We start from the raw sequence: 27,284 nt of genomic DNA on the forward strand, positions 1-27,284 counted from the left end.
CAAGCAAGCAAAATAGAACCAGAGACATTGAAATTAAGAACAATCTGACAGTAACCAGAGTGGGGGTGGGAAGGTATAATGGGGGAAAGGGTTTTCAGGAAAAATTATAAAGGAAATATGGACAAAACCAAGGGAACATGGAAGCAGGGGAGAAAGTTGGGGATGACTAGAGTGGGGATGGGGCGGAAATCCAGAGAATTATAATTGAATGGCAAAAAAAAAAGTTTTCAATTTCTTGCTCTTTCTCTTCTTCTGGCACCCTGATGGTTCTGATGTTGGAATGTTTAAAGTTGTCCAGGAGGTTCCTAAGCTTCTTCTCATTTTCTTGAATTCTTGTTTCTTCATTCTGTTCTGGACAACTGTTTATTTCTTCCTTCTGGTCCAAACCATTGATTTGAGACCCAGTTTCTGTCCTTTCACTGTTAGTTACCTGTACATTTCCTTTATTTCACTTTTCATAGCCTTCACTTTTTCTTCTATTTTGCAACCATACTCAAATAATTCTGTGAACATCTTGATTACCAGTGTTTTGAACTGTGCGTGTGATAGGCTGGCTATATTTTTGTTGCTTAGTTGTAATTTTTTGGGAGCTTTGATCTATTCTTTCATTTTAGCCATTTAAAAAAAATTGCCTCAGGGCACCTGTTACATGGTAAAGAGCGGAGCCTTAGGTATTTGCCAGGGTGGGGCAACCCATGTCACTGTGTTGTTACATTGTTTGTGGGGGCAAGTCCAAGAGGAAATAATGCTGCTTGCTCAGCTCTCAGCTGGCTTTCAGCCGCTTACCCACAAGCAAACTGGCCCTTCTAGTGCTGATTCCTAGGTGGGTGATTTTGTGTATGTTCTAGGATTCTGTGGGTCTCTCCAGTGAACTCTCCTGTGAAGCTGTGAGTTGTTCCCCCTGCCGCAACCCCCACAGTTTTTTTCAGTCAGAGGTTTTGAGGCTTTATTTTCTCACACTGGAATACTGGTTTGAGCAAGTCTGTCTTGCTCCAGATTTGTTCCTTCAGTTTAATCTGTACTAAAATGTGAAACTACCCACTCCACCAGCCACCACCTTGCCTCAAGTCCTATTTGCCGGTCTGCCTGTCTCTACCCCTCCTTCCAGTCTAGACGAGTGCTTCTTCTTTAACTCCTTGGTTGTCAGACTTCCACACAGTTTGACTTTCTATCAGTTCTGTTTGTTTTTTGTTTTTAAATTTGTTGTTTTCCTTCTTTTGGTTGTGTGAGGAGGCAAAGTGTATCTACCTATGCCTTCATCTGGGCCAGAAGTCAGTATTTGGGTTCTTATATAGATTTCATATTATCTAAACTTAGTGTTGTAATATGTGAAAGTATTTTGTTAAATACTCTTACAAACAGATATTACAGTCTGATTGGGCTAGTTCTATAACATGCGTATTCTAGTTCATTCTCATGATACCATCATGTAAATTTTTGTCATAATTTTTGACTCAGGTTGACTTTCATCTTGACAAAGCTACAGGTTATTAGTTTGAGCTTCAAAAGAAAATTATCCAAAATCATAGAGTTCTCAATACAAAATGACATTATCATTTTTATTGATGCAAAATAAAGAAGCATTTTCATAAAAATATTTTAATCCCTTTACTTTTAGTCTGTGTGTATCTTTCAATATGAGATGGGTCTCTTGGAGGCAATATATATGTGGGTCTTGTTTCCTACCCAGTTACCCTATGTCTTTTTGTTGGAGTATTTAAGTCACTTACATTTAAGATGATTATTGATAGATACATTGCCTTTTTATTGTTATATCTTTTCCTCTGTTTTTTTTTAAAGATTTTATTTATTTATTTTTAGAAAGAGGGGAAGGGAGGGAGAAAGAAAGGGAGAGAAACATCAGTGTGTGGTTGGCTCTCATGTGCTCTCTAGTGGGCACGTGGCCCACAACCCAGACATATGCCCTGACTTGGAATCAAACTAATGACCCTTTGGTTTGCAAGCCAGTAGTCAATCCACTGAGACACACAAGCCAGGACTTTTCTTTTTCTTTCTAAGCAAGCTCTCTACCATTTGTTACAATACTTGTTTTGTGTTAACACACTCCTTTAGCTTTTTCTTGTCTGGGAAGCTCCTTATTCCTCCTTTGATTTTAAATGATAGACTTGCTGGGTAAATTAGCCTTAGTTGTAGGTCCTTGCTTTTCATCACCTTGAATATTTCATGTCACTTTCTTCTGACATGAAATGTTCCTGTTGTGGATTGTGTATTCAGAGAATAATTGTTTATAATGTTTAAGAAATCATCAAGAATGAAGTTGACCAAAAGTAATGCTGATTTTTAAAGGGTAGCAGGGAATAAATCTCTGAATCTGTAGACATATACGTTTACTATAGACCTTTAGTGAAATTCAAAATAATCTTTTTGTTCTAGTAAGAAATAGTGGTATTTCTTGATTTCAGCAAATCTTATGACAAGGACTCTCATGAGATCTTTATAAATAGAGTACTATTGAAATTCACATGTTAGAAGATTATTATCTTTTCAATTTATTTCTGGTGAACAACTTCACCCAAAGCACTGTTGATTAATGAACTGGCATAAGGGTAGAAAAAAGTCTATCAAGGTGGAGGGCATTGTCCTTGACCTTGTCCTATTTGATACTTTATTAATAACTCAGATAAAGACATAGTAATAATGTGCTTGATCTACCTGTGTGTGTATGTTGTAACTGGGAGCCATAATTAATACTTAGAGTGATGGAACAAGGGGACAAAGAAGAATCTGAAGAAATTATGAAGTGAACATATAAGATGAATCCTGTAGGAATAAGTAAAATAGTCTACTGGGTTTAAAAAAATGGAGCACAACCTCATACAACAAATTGGAGTAGAGGAAAATTAACTTTAAAAAATTATCTGATAGTGATGCACAGAGGCTTGACTTGGGGTGGTAAACATACAATACAGAGTGCAGATTATGTGTTGTAGAATTGTGTACCTGAAACCTGTATAATTTTGTTAAACAGGTCACCCCAATAAATTCAATAAAAAAGAAAAAAAGAATAAAGAGAAACAAATAGTGTTTTTGTTTATTCACTGGCATAAACAAATGCTTTATGTGATCTGGTTTTTATTTCATGATAACAGCACACTCAAACTGATTTATTTGTATGTATATTTTGAAATAATTATTTCATGTATACAAAAATTATTTCTAAAAATACAAGTATATATTGAGTACTAAATTGTAGCTTTGGATAAATATGTTTTAATTTACTTTTTAATACTGGGACATAATGATAATATAATTAACTTTTTTCAATTTGGAGAGAACTATATCTTGATTTGAATGAAGATATTAATTGTATTGACTTGCATGTTTCTTTCTTTTCCTTTAGGCTGTACTTTGGAGGTATAAATTTTCTCAGCTTAAAGGTTCTTCAGATGATGGCAAGAGCAAAATCAAATTTTTGTTTCAGAATCCAGATACTAAACAGATTGAAGCAAAGGTAAAACCAAGTTCATCACATAAGTCACCTGTAACTACATTAAACCTGTTATGAATCAAAGTGTGGGGGTAATTTAGAACCAAAAGAGCAAAAACACACATTTTCTCTTTACCTTGGACTGTATCTCATGGCCAAAAGAGAAAAAATCACTTAAAGATTTTAACGGCTGATTTTCACTGAAAGACATAACTTAAAAGGAGTTACACACAACAGTTATATTTCTTAGCTTTAATTCCTTATAAATTTTATTTGCATCATACTAAAACAACAATCTGAAAATTGAAAAAGTCACTTTTTTGGTTATTTCAACACTAAATTATAATTTTAAATGCTTTAAAAATTTCTGACTATATTTTGGATATTACTATAAATGCTTAAAGAAAAATATTTATATATCAAGTCATATTTTCTCAGATTATTATGTGTTAAAATAGGTAAATGAATTATTTTTGCTTTGCTTCATGCAAATTTTCAGAATTCTTAACTAACTATGTTTTTATAACTCATCAAAAAGATTAACTGCTTTTATTTTTTATGAATACATATATTTTTAAACATTCAAAATTTGAATTATTTCTATTACCTTACTATAGAATTTACAATAACAATGTTTGTCTTAGAATAAATAATAAATATATATTCAGTGTCAAAGAATGGGTAAATAATAATCACTAAAGTAAAAAAATTAATTCTATGTTATTAAAAACCTAAATATAATTTTTAATTATAGATTAAAATTAGCATTTTTTTTAATATTCCTGTACCTATTAAATTCATGGAGTAATAGTCATAGCCTGACATTCAGAGTCTTTCAAGGAATGACCCTATCTATTTTCATGTTCTTATTCTTTTACCAAGATGTTTCCTTTTTTGGGGGTGGGGTGGGGCTTATATATAAATATATAAGCTGGGGCTTTTTTTCTTAGCTTTTAATTCCTTAGTTTTTTATCTGAATCTCTGTGAGAATAGTTCATTTCTGTTGTATGTTTCTCTTTGGACTTTTCTTACCATCTGCCCCTAGCCTGTAGGTTGTGTAAAGAGGGAGCTGTGGCTTATCACTTCTTTTCTGCTGCTTGCTTTTCTAGCACATTTCTCTAAAGATTTGTTGTTACCCATGGTCTTGCTTTGTATTTTTCTCCCATCAGTTTAAACAAATGTCTTGGCAACTTCATCCACTTCCTTTGTTTTATTTGTCTTATAATTTTCAAATCTACAATCCATCACTGCCTCTTTGCTAAATACAGGCCCACCTATTAAGTTGCTTTCTCTTCATCACTTGGCTGCAGTTGCCTCTTGTTTCTCCTGTGGCTACCATTTATTGATCATTTACTTCATTCCAGCCACTAGCACATCTCATTAATGTTATTCCTAATGTTATTATAAAAGTATATTACTATGGTCCCAAATATTTATCTTTAGATTTCAGTGTATTTCTCAATCTTTCAAGACACAGGACATATCCTAACACTGGTGAATGATGTTAATATTCTCAGTTCTTATATTATTCTGGTTAATATGGAACGTCAAGCACTAGTTGCTGACAGCTGTATAGCATTTGATAAATTACTTATCTTCAAATCCTTTTTATATGTGCTAGCAGATCCTTAGTTGACAACAAAAACTTAGAGGGTAAATGCAATGAAATGACTACAAACTATGGTCTTTAAATTTCAGTCTAATACAACATGTGTTATATATGGAACTGATTATACTTACTTAACTTGTTATTAGTTACCTGTCAGATGTTAAACATCACTTATTATATTGTTTTCAAGCAATATTTCACAAGTGTATTTATTAATTTTTAAAATTATAGGCAGCAATTTTTGTGTAGTAGAAAGAGCAGACTCAAAAAGTATTTAGTGAGCCCTGGCTGGTGTAGCTCAGTGGATTGACCACGGGCCTGTGAAGCGAAGGGTCGTGGTTCGATTGCCAGTCAGGGCATATGCCTGGGTTGCAAGGCAGGTCCCCAGTAGGGGACACATGAGAGGCAACCACATATTAATATTTCTCTCCCTCTCTTCCTCCTTCCCTTCCCCTCTCTTTAAAAATAAATAAATAAAATATTTAAAAATATATCTTTTTTTAAAAAAAAGTATTTAGTGAGTTACCAAAGTTCTTTAAAGTTATCATCTCCTTCTTTATAAAAGGAATAATAACACTTCAATGAGTAACATTGAAAATACCAGATTATATATAGAAACTCTTTAGAGCACCATAACATGGTGCTAAACACTCAGAATGGTAATTAGTTCTATAGAATTGTTAGCAATATTGGTATGTATTATCTCTGCTGACACAGAAATTGTTTAAGAATTAATGCTAGTACAAATGCTAGTTATTTTATAACCATTATAAATGCAACTTATGAACAATAATCAAAGGTATCATCACAGAAGGAAGACAAAGATATTGCCAGCATGTATCACATTACTGGACTTACAGGAAGATCCTTGTACCCTAAGGATGACCTATCATTGAAGTTGATGTCATCTGAGAATTCAACATTTTCTTTTTTAAAACATTTTTTTAATGAATGGATAGGCCATATATTACAGTGAAAAATTTACAATCACATATCCATCAGTTAAAATTTCTTCTTTATCATTTTCTAGATATATTACCTTGGCATTTATCACAAAATTACAACTGCTACCTTGCAGGGTATGTATAGAAACAAATATCCCCAGTTTGTGGCATATAGTAGATAATAAATCACTGGTGAAATATTTTTTTTGAGATTTTATAGACAGTATTTTTTTTACAATGGCCATAATGTTTTCCTTCCCATGTGTTCTTCTAGACTCTGACTCTCATTTTTGAATGTACATGATCTTATACTGTCTTACAAAGAATAGTTAATGGCAGTAGTGATGTACAATTTCTGAGGCTAGGTCATAAAAGACAATGAAGTGTCTGCTTCCAGTGCTGGAGTACTTGACCTTAGAGACTTGAAGGACCATGCTTTCAGGGTGCCAGGACAGAACCTAACATAATCACAAAGGAAGTAATAAAATAGCAGCTGTTATTATTAGAAAACAGGTCAATAAAGATTTTTTCTTTTATTTATTTTTTTATTGTTGTTCAAGTACAATTGTCTCCATTTTCTCCCACCACTCCCCCTACCCCAGCCATCCCCACCTCCCACCCTCTATCCTAGCCTCCTTTGGTTTTGTCCATGTATCTTTTATAGATGTTCCTGAAATCCCTTCCCCCTTTTCCTCCCATTATTCCCTCCAACCTCTTTTCTGGTTAAGGTAAGCTCATTTTTAATTTCAGTGTCTCTAGTTATATTTGGCTTGCTTGTTTTGTTTTGTTGAGTAGGTTCCACTTCTAGATGAGATCATATATTATTTGTGATTTTTAACCTGTATATTTGTTGCCCTTTGCACACTTAAGAAGTTAAAGTGTATAATCATAACCTAAATTTGTCATTTATCCAATGCCTTGGACATTTTTTGTGCCTTACTTTCTTTTAATTTTTAAAATTTCAGTATGGGAAGTTTGCCCTGAGTCCCTGTCTTCAAGAAGGGAACAGGAACTTCTATATTTTATATAACCTAAATTTGTCATTTATCCAATGCCTTGGACATTTTTTGTGCTTTAATTTCTTTTAATTTTTATATAAATGTAATGATGGGATGTAGTAGTAGCAGTGGTTGGACACATGAAAATGATAGACAAAAATATAAATGTAGAACTCAATATTTTAATAAAGAAAAAGAAATTAATAAATTAGGAAAATACCTAACTAAAGAAATATAAACCATATATTTCTGTACTGTATATAAGTATACAGTATATTTGTATACTAAAAATAAAATAAAATAACATTGTTATAAGAAATTAAGATTTCATGAAAGGAATAAAATACTATATTTTAAGGCAATATTATAAATGAGACAATTTTTCTCCAAATTGAACAGAATTTGATAAAAGCCTCTGCAAAATGTAACTTCCTTTATTGTGGAAAATGAGAAGCTAATTCTAAGATTTTTACAAGAATGCAAGAAATGCAGAATAACCAAAAGACTTGTGAAAGAACAGAGTTGCAGACTGACAGTTTTCACTTTCAGAACTAATGACAAATCTATGGTAATCAAGACAGTGCATTGATTACTCTGGCCTATGGCTAAACAGAGACCAATAAAATAGAATTAACAGACCAAAACACACCCTATCATTTATTTTATATTTTTTGTTTTGTTTTTTGTGTGTTTATTAAGCCAACTTAAGTAGAATGCAATGACACATTTTTTCTTTTATTTCTTTCTTTTTTTAAATTTTATTTAGTTATTTTTCAAGTACAGTTTTTTGTCTGTTTCTTCCATCCCAGCCTCCCCCACCCCGAGCTCCTCACCTCCCTCACATTTCTACCCCCCTTAGTTCTTGTCCCTGTGTCCTTCACCCTAACATTTATAGTCAATTAATTTTGGATCGACTAAGAAAAAATAATGTTTTCTTTAAATGTTGCTACAAAATGTTGCTTTAAATGTTGCATATGGTACCCTCATGCAAAAGAATTATTTTGAAACCTTGCATTAAACCATTAAATATTTTTGTTTCCATATAAAAATTAACTCATAATAGATCTTAGACCTAACTGTAAAAGCTAAAACTAAAAGTTGACAAGAAAATATGCTATTATATCTTTGTTATTTTAGAATAAGCAGTGGTTTTATAGATTGTATACCAATACACAAGTGTGTATTAGTATTGTGTCTGTGTGTATGATGTGTATATATATTTTGACTTCAAAATTAATTTTTATATATCAAAATACATCCTGAACTAAAAAATGAAAGAAATTATATTTTGATTCAGTCACTACTACTCAAGCTTAAAGTTTGTGTTTTCTTTTTTTATATTTATATATTTGCTATTTTTAAAATTACTTTATTATTGTTCAATTACAGAACAAAAACTGGGAAATATTTACATTTTTCCTTCAAAGAAGGATATTTATGGAAACTTTTTTTGAGATGCTCATTAATATACTGATTTTAACACAAATCAAACTTTTGATTCTAATAAAACCACAGCCATAAATGTTAATATTCAACACTTCTAGCTTTCTGAATGCTTCTGCTTTTGCACAATAATGAGTAATAGAATATGTATGAACATACTGCTAGGGATTTTAAACAGAAGATAATAAAGTTCTGTATTTTCTCAGCCACACTTATTTGTCATTTTTTAACTACAATTAAATGTTTCTTATATTTGTTACTAACTCTTTTATTATGGAATACAAATTCACAGGAAATTATAAAGATAACAGAGATATTCCATAACCTTTCTTCAGTTTCCCTAAATGATTATATCTTACATAACTGTATAATGTAAAGAACAGGAATTTGACATTGATGCAATAGGTATATAGTTCTGCATCAGTTATGGCCTATGTAAGTTTGCGTAAACATCTCCACAATCAGGATAATGATCTTCCTCATGTTGTCCCTGTATAGTCACCCGCACACCTCCTACCCTGGCCATTCCTCACCCTAGCTACCACTGGTCTGTTATTCCATTTACATAATTTTTCATATTGATAATATTATACAAATTAAAGCACATGGTATGTGACATTTGAAGTTTGATGTTTTCACCTGGTATAATGACCTTGTGTTTGTTTAGACATTTTGTTTATTTTTTATGTACTGTGTAGTTCTCATCATATAGATGCTGTGCGTGTTTCATAAGTTTACATTTAGGTAAATCTTTTACATTTTTTGAGGGAATTTCAGTTGCATTTGTAAAATTTTGTTTTCTAAATAGCAATGTTACTACACAAAATTATAATGTTTATATTTATATTGTACTCTGAAATCTGTATAAATATATGTATTAGTCCTAAGATTTTTAATGATTCTTTGTGTTTATTTAAATAGACCATCCAAGAAATAGACAAAAAAACTGTACTTGAAAAATAACTAAATAAAATTTAAAAAAAAAGAAAATTAAGTAATAAAATGATGAATTTAATTTGAAATAAATAAATAAATAGACCATCAAGACATATGCAAATGAGTAAAATATATTTCCTTTTAAAGATCTGTATCAAAGTAATTTATTTTCTTGCCTATTGTGGTGGCTACACATTTAATACTATATAGAATGCCTGTGGTATGTGGCCATTCCTCGTTGTTCCTTATTTTAGAAGAAAGCGTGTAGTCTTCCCTCATTAAGTATAATATTAACTTTTGTGCTTTAATAGAATTTTGTCCTCAGGTTCAATTAGTCTTCCTTTATCTATTTTTTGCATGTCTTCCTTTTTTGGGGGGCCATTAACCAATATGACCAAGTAAATATTCTTGTTTAGGTTGTTTATCTTGTAGGACATAAATTGATTTTCAAATATTGAACCAATCTTACATTCCTGGAATAAAACCTACTCAATAAAGATGCACAAATTTTACATATATTATTGAATTACATTTACCAACAATCTCTTAAGTATTTTTGCTTTTGAGTCTGTGAGAGAGATTGCTTTGTAGGATTTTTTTTTCAAATTTTCTTTGCTTGGTTTTGGTATCAGGATAATACTGACTTTATAAAAATAAGTTGGAAATGTTTTCTTCTCTTATTTTCAGGAAAATTTTATGTAGAATTGTTGATTCTTCCTTAATGATAAGGTAGAACTCTAGTTCAACCATCTGGGAAGGACATTTTATTTCTGGCATATTTTTAAAATTATTAATTCAATTTGATTAATAGATAGCTAGTAAAGTTACTTATGCCTTTCAGATAACTTTTGGTAATTTTTACTTTTCAAGGCCTTGTTCAATTTAATCTAAGTTTTCAAATTTATGTGTGTAGAGTTTTTCACAGTATTTCTTTACTGTCAATTTTAAGAGCACATATTCTGTAATAATATATGTTTCATTTCTGATATTAGTAATTGGTATCTTCTCTCTATTATTTCATTAGTCTCAAAAGAGAGTTCAAACACACAGAATTATATTTTCATTGATTTCATCCAGAGTTCTATGACCAATTTAGTGACTTCTGCTCTTACCTTCATTATTTCCTTCTTTTAGATTGCTTTCTTTTAATATTGCTCTTTTTAAAAACGTTTAATGTGGGATTTTAAAATTGTAGATTTGAAACTTTGTTATTTCTATTATAAACATTTAATTCCATAATTTTAAATTTAGTACTGCATTTCACAAAATTTTGATACATTATATTTCTATTTTTATTGATTTCAATGTGTTTTTAATTTCTCCTAAGCCTTCCTTTTCAATAGATAGATTTCTTTTAGAACTATGATGTCTAGTTTATAAGTATTGGTATACTTTTATCTTATATTTCAAGAATTAATTCCTAGTCTGATCCTGTTGGTCAAAGAACATTTTATAAATGAATTCACTTATTTTTAAAAATTAGGTTAGGTGGCATTTTCTTTATAGCTCACATATGACTTTACTACAACTTGGCAAGAATAGAAGTCTAGGCTTTTCAGTTGCCTTTTTTCTGGTGAAAGCAGGTGTGGAGCCACATTTTTTTCCTTTAGCATTTGACTAATATAGAGCAATTATAATGTATACAAGTGTTCTGCCTGGCTATATTACCTCTATTCCAGTCAGATGGGTAAAAGTAGTAGGTATCTCCTGATTGGTTTGTTTGTTTCTTCTTCTTTTCTTTTTTTTTTTTTTTTGGTGTGTGTGTGTGTTTGTTTGTTTTTGTTTTTTTGACTAATTGGTATTTCCAGTTGCCCAAACTCTCCACCACAGAGTTTGAAGTATATGTTGCAAACAGAAAAGACCAGAGAAGTAGGCATAATGTTTTTTGGGTGCTGAGGACTCCAGATCCTTAGCCTCTGTGTCTTCTTCTCACCTTCTTTCAAAGTGTCTGTTTGTTTGTTTTATAAATGGGGGAAATAGGGAAACATACATGTACTCCATCATCCCAAATGTAGAACCATAATTATTTTAAAGGAAGTGATATGAATGCTACTTCTAAAAGAAAAATAATTATCATAGTCTATTGGTTTATCACCTTGTATAAGGCTAATGGAATAGTAACATAAGATAACAATTGCTGGCTAGAATGGAAGGAAAGGATACCCTTATACACTGCTGGTGGGAATGTGAACTGGAACAGCCATTATGGAAAACAGTATAAATATTTCTTCAAAAATTAAATGGAATTACCAGAATTATCTATCAATCCAGCTTTTTGGTATATTTCCAAATGTAATAAAGTCAGTATCTTGAAGAGATATCTGTAATACCATGTTCATTATTTCATTATTTTACAACAGCCAATCTATGGGGACAACCTAAATGTCCTGTGACAGATAAATAGATAAATAAAAAGTGATACACACACATACACACACACGTGTTGTCCAAAAAAGCCCAGCTATTGTTAACATAATGAGAGTGGTTTGTGCAACATCTATGTAACTTGGCAGCCAATGAGACTGGACTGGGATGCACATGCATGAACAACGACAGCTTCATTGTACTAGTCAGTGGAGCTGAGGAGAGGTAGACACTGCTGAGTGAACATTTGTAATTGTGAGGTCATGGCATTCAGAATGACTGAATAAGTAGAGCAATGAATCTGCATCAAATTTTGCATTAAGCTTGAACATTCCTCTATGGAAACTGTTTGGATGATTTAGAAGCCTTCAGGTACAGACAACTGGTGAATGACAGCTTTATCAAAATAATGCATCCACTCACACGTCACTTCTCATGCAGAGATTTTTGATAAAATATTAAATCACCCAGGTGACTCAGCCCCTCCTACAGCCTAGATTTGGAGTCCTGTGGCTTCTGGCTTTTCCCAAAGCTAAAATCACCTCTGAAAGGGAAAAGATTTCAGACCTTTGTTGAGATTCAGGAAAATATGGTGTGGCAGCTGATGGCAGTTGGGAGAACTGTGTGAGATCCCATGATGCCTATTTTGAAAGGGGACTGAGACATCATTATCTTATGTAAAGTGTTTCTTGTGCCTTCTTCCATAAGTATCTATTTTTCTTATTGCATGGCTGAGTACTTTGTGGACAGAATACATATATATGTATATATACACACATACATATATATGGCATATACAAAATGAAATATTACTCAATATTAATAAAAATTCTGCCATCTGTGACATGTATGAAGCTGGAGGTCATTATGCAAAGTGAAATAACAAGACACAGAAGGTGAAATATTACATGATTTCAGTTATACGTGACATTTAAAATAGTCAAACTCAAACACAGATGCAAAGTAGAATGATGTCAGAAATGGAGTGATGTTTGTCAAAGGATACAAAGTTTCAGTTATACAAAATGAATAGAGATACAATATCAAATGTAATGATGATAGTTAATAATACTGTGTTGTAGACTTGAATTTTGCAAAGCCAATATATATATATATATTAAAACCTTTTTATTTAATTATTTTTCAAGTACAGTTTTCTGTCTTTTACTCCCTTCCCAGCCCATCCCTCATGCTCCCCACCTCCCTCCCATTTCCACCCCCCTTAGCTGTTGTCCCTGTGTCCTTTATACTTGTTCCTCTAAATCCCTCCCCTTTTTCCCCTGAAATTCTCTTCTCTCTCCCCTCTGGTCACTGTCCCCCTGTTCTCTATTTCAGTGTCTTTATCTTTATTTTGCTTGCTTATTTGTTTTGTTGTTTAGTTTCCTGTTAAAGGTGAGGTCATATGGTATTTGTCTTTCAACACCTGGCTTATTTCACTCAGCATATATATTTTAATGAAATCTTTATACATACACAATTGTAGCTATGTAAAGGTGACAATATATTAATTAGCTTTCTTGTGCTCTTTTCACATATATCAAAATATCATTCATGCACTTTAAATATATATAATTTTACATGTCAGAGATATCAAACCAAAGTGTATAAAAAACAAAAAGTAAGACAGCATTTGAAATATGGGTCAGAAAAAGTGGTTATACAAGGAAGGTGTTACACTGTTTCTTTTTTAGAAAAATAATTTAAAAAGTGATACAATAGTTTCCAGAGTGGATTCAGATATTGCCACATATGATAAATAAGTATTTTTAAGAAAACATGCCTTAACTAAAAAATATTCCTAGTTACTAGGCAAATACATTATAACCAGAGTTTAATTAACAAAAAATATAATTTGTTTGGGGAACAGGATCACTTGAGTTGTCAAGTGTACAAGAGTAAAAGCTATAAATTGTATTTAACTTTTCATTTGTGAAGAAGTCTCAGCAATACTGAAAAATCCATGAATATATGTGAGAGTTGGGAAAATTTGCTCTTTATTCTTGTTGCTATTTTATGGGTGTATAAGGACAATGTCGTAATACACATATGCGTTATACTTTTTGTCTTAAAGAAGCAGAAACTCAAATTTTCACTTCATCACTAAGAAAGTTTAGTAAGTTTTCCTTTTCTTTTTCCAAAGCCTCAATAAACTTTTCAAAACTTTCCTTGAACAGGAGAATGATTTTCAACTGAAGACTTGAACACTATTGTTATTTGACAGTTTAAAATTAAAGCTTATTTCATTGTTATTTTAAACTTTTTAAAAGTGATTTATATATATTATTAACATAGACACTAATACATCAAAGATTACGAAAATATTTTCATAGTTGTCCATAACTAAATTTCCTACATTAATAAGAAATATATATTATAAACTAACATATACAATATACAGCATCTTAATCTTAAAATACTGGATTTCAAATCTGGAAGGCAAAGTAGTATATTTCTTTTTATTGTTATTCAGTTAGAGTTGTCCCACATTTTTCCCCATTGCTCTCCCCTGCCCCATCCCACCCAAACTCCCACAGTCAATCCCCCTCATTGTCTATGACCATGAGTCCTCCATTCATATTCCTTGGCTTGCCTCTTCCCCTTCTCTCACCCATTTTTCTCCTCCCTGTTCACCTCTGGTCACTATCATTTTGTTCTTTTGTTTCTGGTTATATTTTGCTCATTTGTTTGTTTTGTTGATTAGGTTCCCCTTATAGGTGAGATAATATGATATTTGTCTTTTACTGTCTGGCTTATTTCACTTAGCATAATACTTATCCAGATCCGTCCACACTGTAGTGAAGGGTAGGAGCTCCTTCTTTCTTTTTGCTGCATTATATTCTATTGTGTAAATGTACCATAATTTTTTTATCCACTCATTTACTGATGGACACTTGTACTGTTTTTAGCACTTGGCTATTGTGTATAATGCTGCTATGAACATTGAGAGGTATAAATTCTTTTGAATTGATGTTTCAGGATTCATAGGGTATAATCCCAGTAGTGGAATTGCCAGGTCAAAAGGCAGTTCAGTTTTCTGAGAAAATTCCATACTGTTTTCCATAGTGGTTGTACCAGTCTGCAATCCCACCAACAATAGATTAGGGTCCCCTTTTCCCCACAACCTCTCCAACATTTGTTGTTTGTTGCTTTGTTTATGGTGGTCATTCTGACTAGGGTAAAGTGGTATCTCATTGTGGTTTTAATTTGCATCTCTGGAATAGCTAGCAATATTGAGCATCTTTTCATGTGTCTTTGTTTCTTCTGTATGTCCTCCTTGGAGAAATGTCTGTTCAAGTCCTTTGCCCACTTTTTAATTGGGTTGCTTGTCTTCTTAGAGTGGAGTTATGTAAGTTCTTTGTATATTCTAAGAACCCTGAAACACCAATCCAAAAGAACCTATGCACCCCAATGTTCATAGCAGCACAATTTACAATAGTCAAGAGGTGGAAGCAACCTGGGTGCCCATCAGTAAATGAATGGATCCAAAAACTATGGTACATATACACAATGGAATTCTATGCAGTGGAAAGAAGGAGCTCCTACTCATTGCAATGGCATGGATGGAACTGGAAAGCCTTATGCTGAGTGAAATAAGCCAGGCGGTGAAAGACAAATACCATATGATTTCATCTATAAGTGGAAGTTAAACAACAAAATAAACAAGCAAGCAAAATGTAGCCAAAGACACTGAAATAGAGAACAGGCAGACAGTGACCAGAGAGTAGAGGGAATTTCAGGGGAAAAGGAAAAGGATTTACAGGATTTAAAGTATAAAGGACACATGGATAACAACTAAGGGGAGGTAGAAATGGGAGGGAGGTGGGGAACACTGAGAGGGGTGGACTGGGATGGGAGTAAAAGACAGAAAACTGTACTTGAACAACAATTAAATAAATTTTAAAAAATGGCAAAAAGGCAGTTTAACTTTTAGTTTTATGGAGAAATTCCGTAGTGTTTTCCACAGTGGCTGCACCAGTCTGCATTTCCTCTATTAGTGCAGTAGGGTTTCCTTTTCTCCACATCCTCACCAGCACTCGTTTGTTGTTTTGTTAATGATGGCCATTCTGACTAATGTGAAGTGGTATCTCATTGAACTATACAATAAGAGAAGGAAAAGAAAAATGGCTTTTATACTTAATGGAGTAGTGTGGAGTTTGGAAACATTTTGAAATAGATTTGGCCATTGCAGTCTTCTCCCTGCAAGCCTTGTCCTGCTGCCTGTCTCCAGAGTCTCAGAGACTCCATGCTGCCGTAAAGAGATCTTTTTCATTTAAGACTCAAGTAAGAAATGGAGACTCAACTTTTAATAATGCCACTTTCTAGCTCACCTTTATATATCATCATTTTTCATTATAAATTGTGTATAAAATGCCCACTTTAAAGGTTTCTCTAGAGACAAAACATTCTGCGATTTGAAGGTAAGGATTGAATATATAACACAATGATTCTTGTATGCACAGCAAGTGTCTGTCAAAGATCCCTACTAAAGAATTCATGATTTTTTTGGTAAAGTAAACAATTTTTTTCTGGCACTTGAGGTCTCTTTGGGATGAAGGATCTATCTCTGCATTGACATAGAAGGCTCTGCTTTTTATCTGTCCTGCTTTTCACAATTCTGACACTTTTTGGCACCTGGATCCAAAGGGTTTAGGAAATCACAAGATCATTTTCCTTATACTACAGTCAGTCCAGAGCACCAGTTCTTTAGATTGTTGAGAAGAAAAATGAGGACAGGGCACCTATTTAAAAGTTCAGATTCGGCTCATATGTAAACAGAACTGAAGCAGCTACAAATAAATCAGGGCAAAATCAGAGTCAATACATGCAGGTGTAATTTACATATTGCTTGTTTTATCTGAAATTTTATTTTGAACTGATTAGATTAAGAAAAGGAACTTGTAATAAAGGAGATATTGGTATAGCATATACCTCTACCTTTAATAGAATTTCTAACATCCTGGGAATAATCAAATCACTGAGGATTTTGAACCATTTTCTTTCTCCGATAATTTTTTCCCATAATGCATTTTTCAAGTCTCCTTTTTCCTTGATAGAGGTATTACAGTTTACTTACCCATATGTTTTAAGACTCAAAAACATTCTTATGTTCAAAACATAACTTTAATGTAAGCTATAAAACTTAAAATGACAACTTTTAGGGGAAAATAATATTTACTGCCTCCAGAACACGTAGCTCATTGAGGGAATCTATTTCACGGTTCGATGATTTTATTTTTTTGCCTAAAGCCATAATTTACCTATAGAAACGTAATTACATTTTAATTTAATTCATTTAAGTAAAAACACTTTGAAATCCAGAATTTTAATAACAAAGATACACTTGAAAGCATTTTCCAAGGACGGGAATAACTTAAAATACAGAGTACAGTAACCTGGTAATATGTTATCTTGTCATATTAAAGAAATAGTTCAATATTACAATAATAAAAGTGATGGTTGCTACATGGGAGGACAGTATGGACTGGATGAAAGACATGAAAGATATTAAGAATAAAATTTGTTAAATATAAACATTGTCATGGGGATGTAAAATGCACTATATGTAATGGAGGCAATAATATCACAATAACTGTATTTGGTGCCGGATGCATTCTAGACTTCAGCTAATTACCACATAAAGAATAGAAATGTCTAATCATCAATTTGTACACTTCAAACTAATATAATATTCTATGTCAACTATAATTAAAAAATAAATTTTAAAGTTACAACTATCATGATAGCATTTTAAAATAAGAAAAATAACTGAATGTCAACCTAATACAATTATTGGATAATTAAAACAAGTAGCATAAAATTGTGCTGAAGCTGAATATATAGTACTTAGGCTTTTGCATTTAAAATTTAAGCAGTTTAAAATTAACTGTTTAAAATAGGTTTATAACTGACCAAGATGAGTTTTCTTATTGCAACAGCCATATCTCCTTCAAATTTATGGTCCTTGGCATTAAGAAACTACTAACACATTTCCATTTACTAAATAACTTAATATTAAATAAATGATATAAACATATTTACATATATCAGTATCCTATTTTATTTAAATTAACCTGGAGGAATGACACGGGCATTATTATTAAATAAGTTTACATTACATTAAGATTTTTAAATGATCTGAGATTTAAAAGTGAAAATTTTAATATGGATTGGCAAACAAATAGTTTCTTTTTTTAAATTTTATTTAGTTATTTTTCAAGTACAGTTTTTATTCACCAAGCCCTATAATGGCAGGCAGGATAGAGAAATACATAATAAACCAATAACCCAAACCACAAAGAAAAACAGGCTCTTATTATTAGGAACCCATAATGTAGATGAAGAGGGTAAAAATAAAAGGATCCAAAAAATTAGTTGGAGTTAAATCTATGCTAATAATCATTGTAATGCAAATAAATTGATGTTTATTGACCACATAAATTTTGAAATTCATTGTACACTAAGACATTTTAATAAATCAAATGTAAATGTGAGTTGGATTTCCAGATTACACAAAAATGTCTTCTGGAATGACACTATTAGAGAAAATCAATGAGAGAACAATCAAATTATCAAAATTTACCTGTAGAATTCTTAAATTTAACCAAATATTTCTAATAACTGTAGAGTTTTTATTAGAAACAGAATGAACAAATGAATTTTGGTAATGATTAAGGAGCTTTGTTAAAATTTAATTTGCTCATTTCTACTACTCTTTTCAGAGCTCATTATCACCTTGAAAACATAGATGTGAAAACCAATATCCCAAAAGCATCAGAAAAGTACAGATTGGGCTTGAAGCACCTCAAAAGAGCTCTATCCCCAGAAAAATTGAATTATTTGGTCTATCTATCTGGCAGTTTCCTGAAAAAGCCATTTTCAGTGCTTGACATGACTCAGACTTTTGTCTTTGGGAAAATCCTACGCTAAGACATTATTTATTGAAAACAATCAGCAGCAGTTGTTTAAGATTCCACCTCCCTGAGTTGGTGATACCAGTGTAACAAACACAAAACTAGGGACACTAAAAAAATAAAATATGAGAATTAAAATATCAGTAAATGGCTTTGAAAAACTCCAATGCATTTCAGAGAAACTAGAACAGGACTTTATGCATGACCAGGAAAGTAGTCCTAATGTCTCATCTCTGCCTGATCTTATGACCTTGTGAAAAAAAGAAGTAAAGGCTTAGAAAGAATTGAAGTAGTACCACAAAATACACACAGAACTTAATAAAAAAATTGGTAAACATTGCTTCAAATCATTTAAGGAAATATCTGTCAAATTATTAGGTGACCAGTAAACTAAACAAGCAGAGACTTTACTGGCAACATTACTAGGAGATACAGATTTTAAAGAATTATGAATTGTTCTGGGAGGATCACACAAAAAAAGAAAAATACCACAATAATGAAGTATGGTAATAGCAAACTTTTGGGAGGAATGAGAATCTTATTTTCAGAGTATATTATTTGAAGTGTCCAGTTAAAAAAACTATTAAACATTTAAAAAGTTAGGAAATGATGGTCTTTTTTAAAATTTGTATTTATTTAGTTTTTAGAGAGAGAAAGGGAGGCACCAAGCAAGGGAGAGAAACATCAATATGTGGTTGCCTCTCATGTGGCCCCAACTGGGGGTGTGGCCCACAACCAAGGCATGTGCCCTGACTCGGAGTCAAACCAGCAATCTTTTGATTCACAGCCTGTGCTCATTTCACTGAGCTACACCAGCCAGGGCAGGAAATTGTTGTCTTCATGTAATAAAAGAAGCTGTCAGGAAATATCCCTGAAGAAACCAAGGTATTGAAACTGGACAAAAACTTTGAAGTGTCAATACATATATTTTCAAAATACTAAAGAAAGACATCCCCATACAATTAAAATAAAGTATAGAGTTCTCATGACATGGGGAATGTCAATGAAGTGACAGAGATAATCATGAGAAATAAAGTTCTATAAGTTAAAAGTATGATAATTGAACTAAAAAATGCCCTAGAGAAATTAAACAATATATTTGAGTTTTTGAAGAAAGAATGAAATTGAAAACTTCAATACCTTTGTTATCAATAGTTTGATTGAGATTATCCAGCTTACAAAACATAAAAACAATGAATGAATACAAATGAAGAAAGTTCCTTAGTAACTTGTGTGACAGCACCAAGTGAGTGCACCTTTAAACACTTAATGGAAATCCTAAAAAAACACAGAAAGAAAAGGCAGAAAGAATACTTAAAGAAATAAAATGGGGGATAAATGTTGATGAAAGGAGACTTGATTTGGGGTGATGAACATACAAAACAGTATACAGATGATGCATTATGGAATTGTGCACCTGAAGCCTCTAAAATTTTGTTAACGAGTATCACTCTGATAAATTCAATAAAAAGAAAAAATTCAAATTTGATTTGAAGCATTAACCTACACATCCCAGCTCAGTGAATTCCAATTAGGCTAAACACACACAAAAAATAAAATATCGTAAATGAACTTCAAAAAGCCAAAATAAGGAATCATGAAAAAAGTAAATAAGAAGAATGTGAATCATAATTTGTATTATTAATAAAGATAACAGGTAGTTTCTCATAACAAACCAAAAAATGAGAAATTAAGGTATAACTAAACAATAAAAACAAAATAATTTGTCAACAGTAGATCTGCACTACAAGGAATACTAGAGTCCTTAGGAATCAAAAAAGAAAACAGTAACTTGAATCCACATGAAAAAATTAAGAACACTTAAAGGTAACCACATAATTAAATATGATGGCCAATATGAATATATTTTTGTTTGTAATTCTTCCGTCCAAAACAACAATTTTACAAAACAATTATTATAAAACAAGTTTATTGTACCTGTAATTTTTAAAGATATAATATTTATGGTAATAATAGAAAAGAGGGGGGAGGAACAGAGATATATTTGAACAATTTTTAATGCTATTGAAATTAAGTTGGTATTGATCTAACAAAATAGTTTTAGGTTAAGATTAATTATAATTCTAGAATGAGAAAATAATTATGTATATAGTAAAAAAGAAAAATATATATACATATACGTATATTTATATATTTATAGTGTCTAACAATATATACACACATAAAGGAAAGCAGTAATGGAGAACTAAAGAAACAAAAAAGACTGAAATATATAGTAAACAATAGCAAACAATAGATATAAATTTTATTTTATGTGTACTTTTGGAATATAGCATGGGTGGAGCTGGACACTATTATGCTAAATGAAATAAGCTAGTTGGTGAAAGACAAATACTATGTGACCTCACTTATAACTCGAATCTAATGAACAGAATAAACTAATGAGAAAAATAGAACCAGAGACCTGGAAACATGGAACAGACTGACAGCTGTAGGAGAGGAGGATGGAGAGGAGGTATGGTGTCAGGAAGGGGAAAGGATTAGTTAAAGAATATGTATGAGTGACCCATGAGCATGGACAATGGAGAAGGGATAGACTGTGGGCAAGAAGGGTGGGCTGGGTAGAAGCAGGCCAAAAGGAAAAAAATGTGACAACCATAATAGAATAAGCAATGAAAAATAAAATAACTAGGTTAAACATTTTAAGCAAAAAGGAAAGATTAACAAAGAAATAGTCTAGATTTTTATATTAATCTTTTTATTTTATTTCTTTATTGTTGTTCAAGTATAGTTGTCTCTATTTTCCCACCACCACTTCCTCCATCCCCACCTCCCACCCTGGACCCTACCCCCTTTGGCTTTGTCCATGCGTCCTTTATACATGTTCCTTGATGGCCCTTCCCCTATTTTCCCCCATTATCCCTTTCTCCTCACCTCTTTGGTTTGTCAGTGTGTTCTTTATTTCAGTGTCTCTGGTTATATTTTGCTTGTTTGCTTTGTTGATTAGGTTCCACTTATAAGTGAGATCATATGGTATTTGTCTTTCACTGACTAGCTTATTTCAATTAGCATAATGCTCTCCAGATCCATCCATGTGTCACAAAGGGTAGGAGCTCCTTCTTGATTTTTATATTAATCTTTGTATTTGTATTTATTGCTTTTTTAATTTGGAGAGTTATTTTACACTTGATGCATATAATTTTAACAACCAATGTCAGCCCAATAAATTTAATTTACTTTAAATTTTTTAAAATACTAATAAAAAGGTAGGCAGTCATGAAATTCCCCAAAATATTCTGAGCATCAGCTGTAGCTGGCCAAGATTGGAATTAAAGCTTTATCACAAAGAATCTTTAAAATTGAAAGCAATGTATATACAAATAGCAACATCAGAATTTCATTTTATGCAATACTGGGAACACAGCTAGTTTTATTATATATAGTTTAAAACATGGGGTGAATATTGAGACAAATGTACTTGAACAATAAAACAACATGTGATAAAACATTAATTAAAACTGATGCTTTTTCTGACTGTATGAGGCTATTAAACTAGGTTAATAAAATTGAAATATAATAGAAATATATATCATATTTGTTTCATATTTACAACATAATACTTTACAACATAATACTTTATTTACAACATAATACTTTACAACATAAAGTAATACTTTACAACATAATACTTTAGGCAACTTAGTAGTTGCCTTTATTGTGAAATGGTCACCACAATGTCTGTGTAACATCCATCATGATACTCATATTTTTTTCATTGATGAGGACCTTTAAGATTTATTCTCTTTGCTAGTTTCTGGCAACTACCAGTCTGTTTTTTTGTATTTACAAACTTTTTAAAGAAATGCACATATAAGTTAGATCATACTCCATTGTCTTTCTTTTTCTTTTTTTGACTTATTTTACTTAGCACAATGACCTCAAGTTTTATCCATGTTGTTGCAAGTGACAAGAATTCATTTTTTCATTGTGAATTCTATCATCCAACATACACACACATACTACTTTTATTTATTTATTCACCCACTGATAGACACTTAAGTTATTTCCATTTCTTAGCTATTGTAAACAATGTTGTGTTAAATATGGAGGTTCATATCTTTTCAAATTAGTGTTTTTATTTTCTGCAAGTAATTACCCCAAAATGGAAATGCTATGTCATATAAAAATTTATTTTTTTAACCATCACCATAGGATATAATTTATTATTAATTTTAGAAGGGAATGAAGGGAGAGAGAGTAGGAGATAGAGAGAGAGAGAGAGAGAGAGAGAGATCTATTGGTTATTTCTCGTATACATTGTGACCAGTGATCAAACCTGCAAACTTTTTTTTTTTTGTATAGGATGATGCTCCAAAAACTATACCACACAGTCACAGCTACATTTAATTTTTTGAGAATATCCATACTCTTTTCTGGAGTAGCTGCACCAATTTACATCTCTACCAAGACTGCACAAAGGTCCCATTTTATCCACATCCTTGCCAACAAGTGTTACTCATTTTTTTATATAGTAGCCATTCTAACAAGCATGAGGTCAAGTATCATTTTGATTTTGATTTGCACGCCCCTGATGATTAGTGACATTGAGCATCTTTTCCTGTACATTTCTATTGTCTCATTTGAGAAAAATGTCTGTTCATTTCTTAATTGAATTTTTTGTTATTATATAATATAAAGTCTTCATAATTCTGCATACTAACTCCTTATCAAATGTATGATTGGTGATTATTTTCTCCTGTTCCATAGCCTGCCTTTTAATTTATTTTTTAAATTTTTTTCATTTATTTAATTTTATTTATTTTATTTAATTATTTTTCTAGCAAAGTATTCTGTCTTTTACTTCCATCCAAGCCCACCCCCCTATGCTCCCCACCTCCATCCCATTTCTGCCCCCCTTAGTTGTTGTCCATGTGTCCTTTATACTAGTTCCTATAAATTCTTCCCCTTTTTCCCATGAAATTCCCTCCCCTCTCCCCTCTGATTGCTGTCCCTCTGTTCTCCATTTCAGTGTCATTGTTTTTATTTTGCTTGCTTATATGTTTTGTTGTTTAGCTTCCTGTTAAGGGTGAAATCATATGGTATTTGTCTTTCAATGCCTGGCTTATTTCACTCAGCATAATGCTTTCCAGTTCCATCCAAGCTGTTGCAAAGTATCGGAGCTCCTTCTTTCTTTCTGCTGCATAGAATTCCATTGTGTATATGTACCATAATATTTTGATCCATTCATTTACTGATGGGCACCTAGGATGCTTCCACCTCTTGGCTATTGTAAATTGTGCTGCTATGAGCACTGGGGTACATAGGTTCTTTTGGATTGGTGTTTTAGGGTTGTTGGGATATAGTTCCAGCAGTGGAATTGCTGAGTCAAAAGGCAGGTCCATTTTTATTTTTCTGAGAAAATTCCATACTGTTTTCCATAATGGTTGTACCAGTCTACAATCCCATCAACAGTGAACTAGGGACCCCTTTTCCCCACAAACTCTCCAACATTTGTTGTTTGTTGCTTTGTTTATGATAGCCATTCTGACTGGTGTAAAGTGGTATCTCATTGTGGTTTTAATTTGCATCTCTCTGACAGCTAGCAATATTGAGCATCTTTTCATGTATCTCTGGATCTTCTGTATGTCGTCCTTGGAGAAGTGTCTGTTCAAGTCCTTTTCCCATTTTTAATTGGTTTTCTTGTCTTCTTAGAGTGAAGTTGTATAAGTTCTTTGTATATTTTGGGGATTAAACCTTTGTCTGAAGTATCATTGGCAAATATGTTTTCCCTTGACCAGATGGTTTCACAGGAGAATTCTACAAAGCATTTAAGGAAGAGCTAACCCCTATTCTTCAGACTATTTCAAAAAATCCAAAATGATGGAAGACTCCCAAACTCTTTTTATGAAGCCAGCATCATCCTAATTCCAAAACCAGATAGAGATACAACAAAGAAAGAAAACTTCAGGCCAATATCGCTGATGAATATAGACGCTAAAATCCTCAACAAAATATTGGCAAATCGCATCCAACAATATATCAAAAAGATCATACACCATGACCAAGTGGGATTCATCCCAGGGATGCAAGGATGGTTCAATATTCGCAAATCAGTAAATGTAATGCATCACATAAACCAAAGCAAAGACAAAAATCACATGATCATATCAATAGATGTGGAAAAAGCTTTTGACAAGGTACAATACTCATTTATAATAAAAACACTTAGCAAAGTGGGAATAGAGGGAGCATCCCTCAATATAATAAAGGCCATATATGAGAGACCTAGAGCCAACATCATACTCAATGGGCAAAAACTAAAAGCTTTTTTGCTAAGATTAGAGACAAGGTTGTCTGCTTCCACCACTTCTATTCAATATAGTATTGGAAGTTTTAGCCACAGTGATTAGGCAAGAAAAGGAAATAAAAGGCATCCAAATCAGAAAGGAGGAAACAAAACTGTCATTGTTTGCAGATGACATGATAGAGTACATGGAAAATCCTATAGACTGTACTCAAAAACTGCTCGAACTAATTAATGAATTTGGTAAAACAGTGGGTTACAAAGTCAATATCCAGAAATCAAAGGTATTTTTGTATACTAACAATAAATCAGCAGAAGCAGAAATCAAGAAAAAAATCCCATTCAATATAGCAAAAAGAAAAATAAAATTTCTGGGAATAAACCTAACTAAGGAGGTAAAAGACCTGTATGAAGAAAACTACACAGCACTGAAGAAAGAAATCAAAGAAGGCACAAACAAATGGAAACATATACCATGTTCATGGACTGGAAGAATTAATATCATCAAAATGTCCATACTACCCAAAGCAATTTATAGATTTAATGCAATACCTATTAAAGTACCAATGGCATATTTCACAGACATAGAACAAACACTTCAAAAATTTACATGGAACCATAAATGACCCCAAATAGCAGCTGCAATTTTGAGAAAGAAGAACAAAGTAGAAGGGATCACAATACCTGATATCACATTGTATTACAAGGCCACTGTAATCAAAACAGCCTGGTACTCGTATAAAAACAGGCACATATCCTGGCTGGTGTAGCTCAGTGGATTGAGCACAGGCCTGCTAACCAGAGGATCACAGTTCGATTCCCAGTCAGGGCACATGTCTGGGTTGCAGGCCGGTTCCCTGCAGGCCAGTTCCCAGCAGGGGGATGTACGAACGGCAACCATACATTGATGTTTCTCTCCCTCTCTCCTTCCCCTCTAAAGATAGATAAATAAATAATTAATTAATTTTAAAAATTAAAAAAAAACAGGCACATAGACCAATGGAACAGAACAGAGAGCCCAGAAATCAACCCAACTCTCTACAGTCAATTAATATTCGACAAAGGAGACAGTAATATAAAATGGAGTAAAAATAGTCTCTTCAACAAATGGTGTTGGGAGAACTGGACAGCTACGTGCAAAAAATTGAAACTCAAGCACCAACTTACACCATACACCAAAATAAATTCAAGGTGGATAAAAGACTTAAATATAAGCCATGACGCCATTAAAGTCCTAGAGGAGAACATTGGCAGGAAAATCTCAGATATTTCAGGCAGCAACATTTTTACTGATATGTCCCCTAGAGCAAGGGACATAAAGGAAAGAATAAACAAATGGGATCTCATCAAAATAAAAAGCTTCTGCATGGCTAAAAAAAACAGTATTAAAATTTAAAAAATGCGTTTTTATTTATTCATAATTTATTTTCCTATGCAGAAACTGTTTAGTTTGATGTACTCACACTTGTACATTTTTGCTCTGTTTTTGAAACCTGATCTCCAACAAACATTGCCAAGAATTTTGTTGAGAGCTTTCTTGACAGCTTTCTTTCTTTCTATGACAGAGATAGAGATTTGCTGTTTTTCTTATTTATACATTAATTGGTTACTTCTTTTGTATGTGCCCTAATTTTAGAGGAAAAGTGTTCAACTTTTCACTTTATGTACGTCATCTTTGGGTTTGCCATACATTGACTTCATTATGATGGTATACATTCCCTCTCTACCCACTTTGTTAAGAGATTTTTATTATAAATGTACATTAATTTTTGTCAAATATTTTATGCATATTTTAAGATGGTCATGGTTTTTCTCTTTCATTTTGTTAATGTATATCACAGTATTTGATTTGTGGATGTTGAACTATGCTTATATACTTAGAATAAATCCACATGATTATGTGTATGATCTTTTTAATGTTTTGTTGAATTCAATTAGTCAATATTTTGTTGAAAATATTTGCATCTATATTTATGAGGGATATTTGTGAGATAGTCCTTTATCTTCATGAATTTCACACTTAGAAATTCATAGAGAAAAATACAGCTTTTGCTGCATCCCGTAAGTTTTAGTATGTTGTATTTGCATTTTCATTGCCTTTTATTATTTCTCTTTTCATTGTTTAATTAACCATTGAATAAACATCAATGCCTTTTATTATTTCTCTTTTCATTCTTTAATTAACCATTGCCTGTTTAAAGTACTTGTAATTATTTTTCCTAATACTCACCTTAGGATATGTTTATTAATTTTTAGAGAGAGGAAGGGAGAGAGAGAGGGTGAGAAACATTGATACAGGAGAAAGAAACATTGATTGTTTGCCTCCTGCACACCCCAGCTGGGGATGGAACCCACAAACTAGGTAT

General features: G+C 32.3%; 1 protein-coding gene across 1 annotated transcript in view; it reads left to right on the top strand.

The window, feature by feature from the left end:
* The window catches only part of SNTG1 (syntrophin gamma 1), a 364,140-nt gene that overhangs the window by 332,420 nt on the left and 4,436 nt on the right, over window positions 1–27,284 (top strand). Inside the window, exon 16 of the mRNA XM_053661064.1 lies at window positions 3,362–3,472. Within this exon, the coding sequence (XP_053517039.1) occupies window positions 3,362–3,472 (111 nt within the window). The remainder of the gene's footprint in view (window positions 1–3,361; window positions 3,473–27,284) is intronic.

This window comes from Artibeus jamaicensis, unplaced genomic scaffold (assembly GCF_021234435.1).
Source record: "Artibeus jamaicensis isolate MK-2021 breed Jamaican fruit bat unplaced genomic scaffold, CSHL_Jam_final scaffold_916, whole genome shotgun sequence".
NCBI classification, from domain to species: domain Eukaryota; kingdom Metazoa; phylum Chordata; class Mammalia; order Chiroptera; family Phyllostomidae; genus Artibeus; species Artibeus jamaicensis.